General features: G+C 35.8%; 1 protein-coding gene across 1 annotated transcript in view; it reads right to left on the minus strand.

Annotated features, from left to right (window-relative positions):
• LOC148310932 (uncharacterized) overlaps positions 1–9,006 on the minus strand; it is a 144,589-nt gene extending 135,583 nt beyond the window's left edge. Inside the window, exons 1-4 of the mRNA XM_088257563.1 lie at positions 8,689–9,006; positions 6,083–6,191; positions 3,851–3,994; positions 1,435–1,499 (exon numbers count right to left, since the gene is read on the minus strand). Of these exons, the coding sequence (XP_088113689.1) occupies positions 1,435–1,499; positions 3,851–3,994; positions 6,083–6,191 (318 nt within the window). The 5' untranslated portion in view covers positions 8,689–9,006. The remainder of the gene's footprint in view (positions 1–1,434; positions 1,500–3,850; positions 3,995–6,082; positions 6,192–8,688) is intronic.
• Between the last annotated feature and the right edge of the window lie 597 nt (positions 9,007–9,603).

Below are 9,603 nucleotides of genomic sequence, written 5' to 3' on the forward strand. Positions count from 1 at the left end.
ATGTGGAGCAGAGGACAATTTTTTTTCCAATTGGAATGTAACTGTTTTCCTAGATTTAATTTTTTAATTTTGAGGGACCAGAAAGGGTTAAGTAGTTTGAAATGTCATATTTATGTGGTTTTAAAAGTAAATAAAACTTTAAGTTTAACCGGATCCACGCGGCTCGCATAACCGTATATGTTTTAACAAAACATGCCCCATACGCGGCTGACATAAGCGTTTGTGTTTTTACATTGCTCCAAGTTTTAAACCTCAGTTAAACCTAGAGGGATTTTTTCATGGTGTAGAACTTTGGATAAAATAATACGTCAATCCTTGGCCTTATGACATCTGTTGAAATATCTGACTAATAATTTGTAACATCACAAGGATAAATAAAAGAACAGATCCCTGATTTTTCTTGCGGGTCGGTAATTAGTTCGCGCCATAATCATGCCCTATATCTGTCTCACTCTCGACGCTACGCATCGCCAGTGGGTAAGAGTGACACACGATGCGTGCTTTGATTTATTTACATTACGATCTTATTTATTTATATGACGATATATTTCAAGAATAATGTGACACAAGTGTATTCTAGAGTACCAAGAAGGCACAATGAATCCTATTGAACGTTTTTGTTTAGGAAAATAAATCGTTTTTTAACTAAATACATGATAAAAGTAATCATTTAAAAAACAACGAATAGGAACAAAGTTAATGCTGTTAAAAGGTTAATAGCGGGTATTTTTTTTAGGCTAAAAGCTATAAATAACTGAGATTATAAAAACAGGGATTTCAGAGTTAACGTTTTTTGCCAGTATACCCACGATATAAAGTTGTTCATTTGCAGCTAAGGAAATGAATAATTTTCTGAAAAAATCGGAGATAAAATCACCAATACACAAACGATTCTCGGTGTGTGCGTCCATGCCATGCTTTGCGTACACGGCTTGATAGTGTTTCCGCCGATCTCTTTTATGTGCCGATATTTCGTGAGATAGAAGATATATCGCTCACTCCTTTCAAGAACGTCATAAATCAGAAAACTTGATTTTTCAGTAGAACGTTTTTAAAGTTTAAAAATATAATACAATGTATTAAAAATAAATATCAAGCCTTTTACTGAAATTTTTACTGTGCAACAGATCTTTTTAGGTAAAACCTGAAGGTTTTTTCTCCATTTGAAAAATATTTAGTTTAATTAAAAAAAAATAAAACAATACCTTTTCTTCAAAATGCAAAAACAACACTTTCTGCCCTGTAGCGGGTAAACATTAAGTTAAAAATATGCTTCTTTTGCTGGGATAAAGTACATTTTCTGGGCATTCCGAAAACATGCAGAACTGAAAATTGGCGATTTTTGATTTATGACGTTCTTGAAAGGAGTGAGCGATATGGCCCTTCATTAGGAATATAAATTATAGTAAAAAAAAAACATATTGATATACTTACTCCAACAGGCAGTGGGGCCGTGATGGTACTATGCCTTTGTAGTTTAAGAACAACTGTGGGAGATGCTGAAAATTAAAAAATATATACATAAATTAAAACCTGCTTTACATATTAATTTATTATTAATCAAATCCTACCACTACTGAATGGGTTAGAACAGGGGTTCCCAAAGTGTGCGCCGTAGAAAGTCAAGAGGGGCGCCGTGAGTCCATCCTGTATCATTATCCGAAACCACAAATATTCTCGTATACCTACAAAGCAACAAATTCTATTTTGAGAGCTAGCATCTTTCTACCCAAGTACTATTATTGAAGGTACCTATTTCTTTCGACTATAATAAATGTATATACATATATAGTCACATTATCTATTCCAAATAGCTAATTAAAGTAGGGCGCCGTGACAAAATACTAAACTTGTAAGTGCGCCGCGGGCTGAAAAAGATTGGGAACCCCTGGGTTAGAACATATCGTAGTCGTACAGGAGAAAGGGACCAACTAACAAAACGTAAAATGTTCAGGAGGGTCATTTAACTGTTTTTACACTCTTGTCATGGATGCAATTAGTCATTTTTAACAAGTAAATATATTATACTTCCAAGTTTAAAATTGCTTTAGGATTTTTTCCAGGTCAACATTAAGCTAGTAAGATATCAAATAGTCAATAATCATGTTTTTGTAAAAAATGCACTTGGTCATTTTCTACAGTATGAGTACGATATATTTTTTATTTGCAAAGGTACAGGGTGTCCGGTGGCAGAAATAGGATTTCAAATCGACATAACAAAATAAATTGCAAAGAATACACATAAATGTTAATAACTATAACAAAAAACGGAAGTTTGGATTTTATTTTAAAAGAAAAATATTTTGTCTATATGTAGACCGTCATATCGGACACACTCGAAAGAAGAATGTTTGCAAAGACAGAGTGGTGTGGCGTTCTATTTTCTCTGCTTACCGCTGCCGGGAAGCGGCGTGATGGTTAGTTAGTTAGTAAGTTAGTTAAACAGGTAAACAGGAATTCGAACATCTATCGTACATCGCGTTTCCACGCGTCATTATCTGAAGGATCGCATTTCAACTGCATTCAGTCAAATTTCATCCTTCTTTCACAATTTGTTATTTATTCTAAAGTTATTTACTTATTACATTAAATATTTGACCGCAAAGTCTATACTTAATCCTGTGAGTGTTAGTTCCTATTTAGCATTATACATATAGAGTTACAGCTACACACTTTTCAATGTTAGTGTTTCTTATCAAACATGTCATATCCTGTGCTTCAAACAAGAGTGTCTAATACATACGAAAACCAGAAATTAACAAGTGACCGCATAAGTGTAACTAACTAACCGTCACACCACTTCCCCGCATGGGTAGGCAGAGAGAATAGAATGCCACACCAATCAGTTTTTGCAAACACTCTTTGCATCTCCTTAAACATACCTGACAATTATTATATGCAAAAAATAAAAACAAAATGAATTTAAATTGAATGAGTTTAAGTATTGTATTATCATAATTTTAATAATTATTATATTATATTTTGACTCCTGACAAAACAAAAAATGACAGATTTAACCTCTTTTTTCTTGTAGTACATGCTTGCTAACTTTTTACTTTTAAATTTTTTTCTTTTTAATTTTACTAAAAAAAAAAATTAAAAAAATTGTTTTCTGATAGTCAAGTATTTTTTGTATTTTATATTAACACTATTATTCTAGTTCTACTTATAATACCTATACCCTTATACCCTTTACTATGACCTAAATTATATTGTATACCCACACACAGGCTATGCCTTTGTGGGATCTTTTTTTGTATTAACATTTATATTTTATTCATTTTTTGTATTTGAAATTTCTATCATGTAATGCAAAAGAATTTAAAATAAAGAAAAAAAATAATAAAAATAAGGCCACTTGAGATCAAGAGACCCAAGCTTTTTTGCCTAGTCGCCAAAATATTTTGAATTTTGTTAAGTGAATTTTGTTAGTGTTTTAGTATTAATAATATTTGAAAAAGAAGCGGTTAGCTTCGAAACCGGTGGACATTATAATTAAGTTACAATAAAATATTTATAGTGATTTTAAAACAAAGTTATTTTAATTATAATGATTATAATTTAAGCAAAATGGTTTGGGTATGTGAATCAAATGAGTGAAGAAAGGATGGTCAACCAAATGTGATGAAGTAGAGGAAAACTTGGTAAAAAAATAATTTAACAATATGTTTTCTTCAAAATGCAAAAACAACACTTTCTGCCCTGTAGCGTGTAAACACTAAGTTAAAAATAAGCCGCTTTTGCTGGGATAAAGTATATATTCTGAGCATCTGAAAATTGACACTTTTTGATATATGACGTTGTGGAAAAGAGTGAGCGATATGGGAGATAAAAACAGAGTATTCCTTACATCTGATCATCTGGACGACTTGCGTATGCTCAGAGGTCTCCACGGAAGCCCCGTTAACGGCCAGAAGGCGATCTCCCATCCGGACTCCCACTCTCCAGGCCGCACCTCCCTTGACAACCGACTGGACCAATACCGGATCGTTTCCTGGAAATCATATTCAATATATTTTCACAACAAGAATTCGCATGTGAGAGAAGGTGCCAATTAAAGGATTCGCCTCATAAATTTGTTTAAACTATCCTTTTTTTCTGAAAGCCGCAGAAAGGAGAAAAATTGACGCTTTCGAAATGTGGTGTTAGAGGCGCATGCTTCGAATCCCATGGACTGTAAGACGCACCAACAAGTCCATTCGCCAGGAACTACGTTTGGAAGGCTTGACTCTGGCCAATGTCTGTACCTGACGAATTGTCCAGTTCTTTGGGCATGTCACGCGTGGCAATGCGGATAGCCTGGAACGACTGGTTTTGATCGGTAGCCTGGAGGGGAAGAGAGGGAGAGGAAGATCCCCACACAATAGACCGATGGAGTTAAGGCAGCAGCAGGCACCTCGGTGGTTGGAGCGCTACGTGCAGCGTAGTCAAGGGATAACTGGAGAAGAGTCATTGCTTCCCCAAGGGTCACAACACTCAGTAATGAAGAGTAAGACGGAGAAGAGAAAGAAATCCGTAGTGATGGGGTACTCGCGGAAATTCACCACAGACGCTCTAAAGCTTAGCCAAAAACAAATAAGGATCCTAACCAGGACCTTGACAGGACACCGCAGACTGAGGAAACACATGACAAAAATTGGAATACATGACTCCCCAGTATGCAGATTTTGTATGGAGGATAACAAAACGCCAATCCACATCCTCTATAATTGTGACGCACTCGCTCGCAAACAAAGTCACATTCTAGGAGGATCACTACTGGACTCCGAGAAGGTGAAGCTCCTACCATCAAGACAGGTCGTGAGTTACATGACTCACGTAGGTCTCAGGAGTGAGCTGTGATACAGAAGGAGATCACAATAGACCTTATATGGTCGCAGTGACATAAGGGATGCAAGATCCCTTGACTTCAAAAAAAAAATAGTATATATATATATATATACTATTTTTTAACAACTTCCAAAATTTGAGTACTGTGGTCATCAATCATGGGTAGAATAGAAAATGTTACATGTGTATAAAGTATAGCTAAAACCAGTCTATATACAGGTTGTAAGCCCTGTAAATACCAAGATTAAGAGACTGAATAAGGAACACGGAAATTGGGAAATGTGTAGTATGGAGGATATAGTCAGATGGAGAAGCCCGTGTCAATAGAATGCAAGAAAATAGACTGGCCCAAATTGCTCATCAAGAGAACCCAGACAGAAGAAGACCACCTGGAAGACCTCCCAAGAGATGGCGTGACAGCTGACAGTCCACGTCACAAGAGACGGATAACGGAACAGACAGATCCGAGGATCTATGAGAAGAAGAAGAAATGAAAAATACTGTCACACCCTGAGATTATGCATGCAAAAGGAAGTAATAAAATGAGATAATAATTCGGATTTATGTACTGGATTAAGTCATGTTTAACTTATTACCTCATGTCATGGGATGTCATCTACCCTGAGGCAAAAAAATATGAAAGAGGTATTAGAATGATATTTCCGTAGATATTTATTTTACTTTAGACTCCTAACCTACGAATGACATAATATACAACATTTTGAGTGTGTCCAAATGCTTGTTCACAAAATCTGGATTATCTCCAATTACAGGAGTTATTTTCATATTATTTTTTTGTCAAAAAAATGATATGAAAATAACTCCTGTAATTGGAGATAATCCAGATTTTGTGAACAAGCATTTGGACACACTCAAAATGTTGTAAATAAATTATCTGGTCAAATTATAAGCTTAAATGATAAAAATGAAAATGATATTTTCTGGCGTTTCTCATGTGTGTGATTATAATCCAGGATTCGGACCTCACATGCTTATAAAAGAGTTTCTGCTCAATAAAAAGCTTTTTTTCATCTCACCAATAGATGTCTCTAGAGAAGTTCTAGTGATTCAAGAATAATGTTTCAAAATTGGTTCATATATATAGAACTTCCAAGAATTTGAGTAGTGTGGTTGTCAATAATGGGTAGAATTAACGGGTAGTTAACAAACTGTTTGCAGGAAACATGGCTTTTACAACAACGACTGGTGTACCAATTGTAAATGGAAGGGGATGAAAGTAAGTAAGCATTACCAGAGACTGTCATGCCGTAGCCCTTGTCGTCCTTGAAGACCGTCACTGTGTGGTACTGTCCTCCCGCTATACCACCTCCTCCTCCGCTCTCTGCTCTCCCGACACTCATCTGGAAATGACAAATATTTAAATAAAACAAAAAATCAATTATCTTGATCGTGTTAACACATTGAGGAAAGGTGATCAGCCCTCTGCTTCAGGTACCAGTCCAGGGTAATATTGAATAAATATTACCCTGGAATATTCAGTCCGCCTTCAGTCAACACACTCGGCTGCCATTCAGGAGGTTCTGGGTTCGATTAAAATAAATATCCTGACATACCTACTACAAATGATGAAAACATGCTAAACAATAATATTTAGCAGGTTTTTAGCTTTTCTGTATCAAACGATAATACACCCAGTAATCAGATCAAAGAAATTAAAGGTTTTATCTCAAATTTTAGCATGTTTTAATTAATTTGTAGTAGGTGAGTCAGTTCCTACTAATCACTGGGTTTACTCTTTATGTTAACACACTATCTGCAGGAAGGGTAATTTTATCGTTTCACTTGACTGGTGGTGTTGGGCGGGAAGGGTAATTTTACCTTTACACTTGACTCATCGTAAATTGCGTGTAAGTTATTTTTACCCATGACTTTTGCGGCATCTTTTGATTTCATATCAATGTATCCAGTTTGGTTAAATGTTATCACTTCTTTTCAGAGATGTTTATCTCTATTATGAGCGTGAATCGGCCGCAGATAGTGTGTTAAATGTTACTATAGTTTCATGTAATTCATCAATCTGGGTTTGTCCACATAAGAGTATATATTTTCATATTGCATAGGTGCATAGGGCACTGCATCATATAAACGCAGTGTTATCTTGATCGTTAACAGATGAAGGAGAGGCGATCAGTCCTCCGCTTCAGGTACCAGTCCAGGGTAATATTGAATAAATATTAGAGTAAAAAAAACACTTTTTTATTTAACCCCATCTGGGAATCGAACCCGGGACCTCCAGAACGGTAGCTGAGCGTGCTGACCGTTACACTACGGAGGCGGACAAGAATTATATACTCTTATATTTATACAACAACATAATGGAAAAGAATTATCTTTATTCTTCCTGATCTATATGAAAACATTTCAGACAGGATTTTTTTATGACTATGGACCGCTGACGCCGGAATTTTATTATTGTGTACATATAGTTTAGTCCTTATAAATTCAATTCAATTCAATTTACTCAATAATTAATATATACATTACAAACTAACATTTAAGGCGTTTACATTAAAAAAAAAAACAAATTGAAAAGTAAGCAAGAAGACTCTTGTTCAATGTGTAGAAGAATCCCACTTCGGAAAACTCCTTCGGACACATGGAACAGATCAATTTCCAATGTGATATTTTTCAACATAGTGGTAGCTCTTCCTACAGGCATAACCATCGGCAGGTTGGTCATGTGTATAGGAATGTGAAAAAATCTATACCGACGCTGTTTAGGTAACTACCGGGAACATACAGACCAATGCTCCGGATAATTTCAGGATTATCGATCATACCGCGCAACAATCAAGTGAACAAGTATTTGGACACACTCAAAATGTTGTATACTTTAACTCATTCAATTCAAATTTGTTTTGTCAGAAAAAAATATCATAGTTTTCAACCCCTGTTATTGTATGTAACAATTTTGTCTAGCCTTCCACAAGTCTGACGATGTCGGTTCAACAAAACCCGGTCGCTGGTCAAATAAAATTAATGTGGAAAAAACGACATAGTTGTTATTTTATTCCATACAATTAGTAAGTCGATATTTTACTGATAAATCTTTTTATAAAATTAATTGATACATTAGCGGAGATATTGGTTAGAAGCAATATCCCTGAGCCAACAAAAACATTATATAAAATATCTCAAAATTAATTTTTCGTTAGCGTGTCGTTCTGACAGCATAATTAATAATAAAAGATTGCGTCAACTGAGAACATCGCCTTGAAGTCTAACAGGAAATTACATCAAGAAAGACAATTTGAAAGTGAGCATCGAAAAATTGCCGATGTCGTATTTCTGAATCGGTCAGATCGCCGCAAAATTTGGAATATATCCGAATAATATTTTCTCTCGCATCCGACGAATATAATTAACGCTCTAATACATCCTACACAAGTCGCGAGAGTCTTAGGTCATATCCGAACATAGACGTAAACTATTTAAAAAGTGACATATTAAAATGGTTTCGGTCTAGGTGACTATGAAATTAGCGCTTCGACAAATCAGGAAGTGAAATGCGAACAGAAAAGGCGTTCTGCCGTACGACATGACAATAATAAAGCACAATTAAATCATGCAAGCGGAGGAAAACGCAAAACAACGGAGTACATACATACGAAAAATTGGGAGTGACATTTGTTCAACAAACAAATTGCATAGAAGACGAGTCCCGCAAAATTTGCGCAACTCTTCATTCTGCATTCGAATACGATGCGCTAGAGCGAGACGCGTATAATATTATCGCACACGCCTAGAAACTGCAGCGCAGTACGATTCTTAGAAAAGTTTTTAAGTGGTTAAAACTAACAAAAGAAAAATAGTTTTTTAAGCTATATTAAAGATTACCTCTTCTGTTGCTTAAATCATTTGTCAGAATGGACCAAACGGCAGCGATATTCGCGCTGCGGCAGCTAATTCCCAGCCGTCACACCGAATTCCCAACTAGATCAGGAGTTCGTCTGTCACACTGCTGCGAGAAACGTGTACACCAAACTTTAAACTTTTGGAAATAAATTTCCGCACGGGTGTCACTGCCCACGGCGCACGGTGAAGCACATACGGAATTGTCAATCTACCTAAGGCACCGAATTTCATAAAATAATATTAGAACTATCGAGACGGAGAGCACGACCGACCATCTTGGATTTTGGTACACCACCACAGACTAACTATTTATATATACACCACTAAACGCTCGGTCGGTAATGCAGGAAACTATAATATAGTAATAAATAAAAACTTCCTGTCACTTTGTACTGCAGTTTAATATGACGCAAGATAGATGGCGCTGTAATAAGGACGAATAATTATCCAATTGGTGGTAGGTAGGTACCAAATACTTTAAGTGCAGTGCAATAAATTAGTTAGTCTGTGGTGCAGTGGGAACTCTCATAACGAGTGGTCTGCATAATGAACAAAAATACTTCAAAAGAGTTCACAACTGACATTTTGCATACCGAGTGACGCAGAAAGGCGTCTTTGTAAAAATTGTATCTTTGGCCAATACCATTGTACTAAGATGACTTTGTGGAGCATACTCAAAAGCTGACCACCGAAGAGATGTAGTTGCATTGTGTTTCACAGCAAGAAGTTATGGAAGAGTTTTTTAGTGGAGGAGGAGGAAGTTACAGAGCAGCAATCTTATATACACATTGAACACAAGCCGACTAATCCGCATTTAGTAATTTAACAATTTATAAGTATGCGATGTTATTTTAAAAAATGGAAATAATTAATATGTTTTCGTCATGGAACGCATTG

This window comes from Brachycentrus maculatus, unplaced genomic scaffold (assembly GCF_059751285.1).
Source record: "Brachycentrus maculatus isolate JH-2025_06_01 unplaced genomic scaffold, ASM5975128v1 h1tg000084l, whole genome shotgun sequence".
NCBI classification, from domain to species: Eukaryota; Metazoa; Arthropoda; class Insecta; order Trichoptera; family Brachycentridae; genus Brachycentrus; species Brachycentrus maculatus.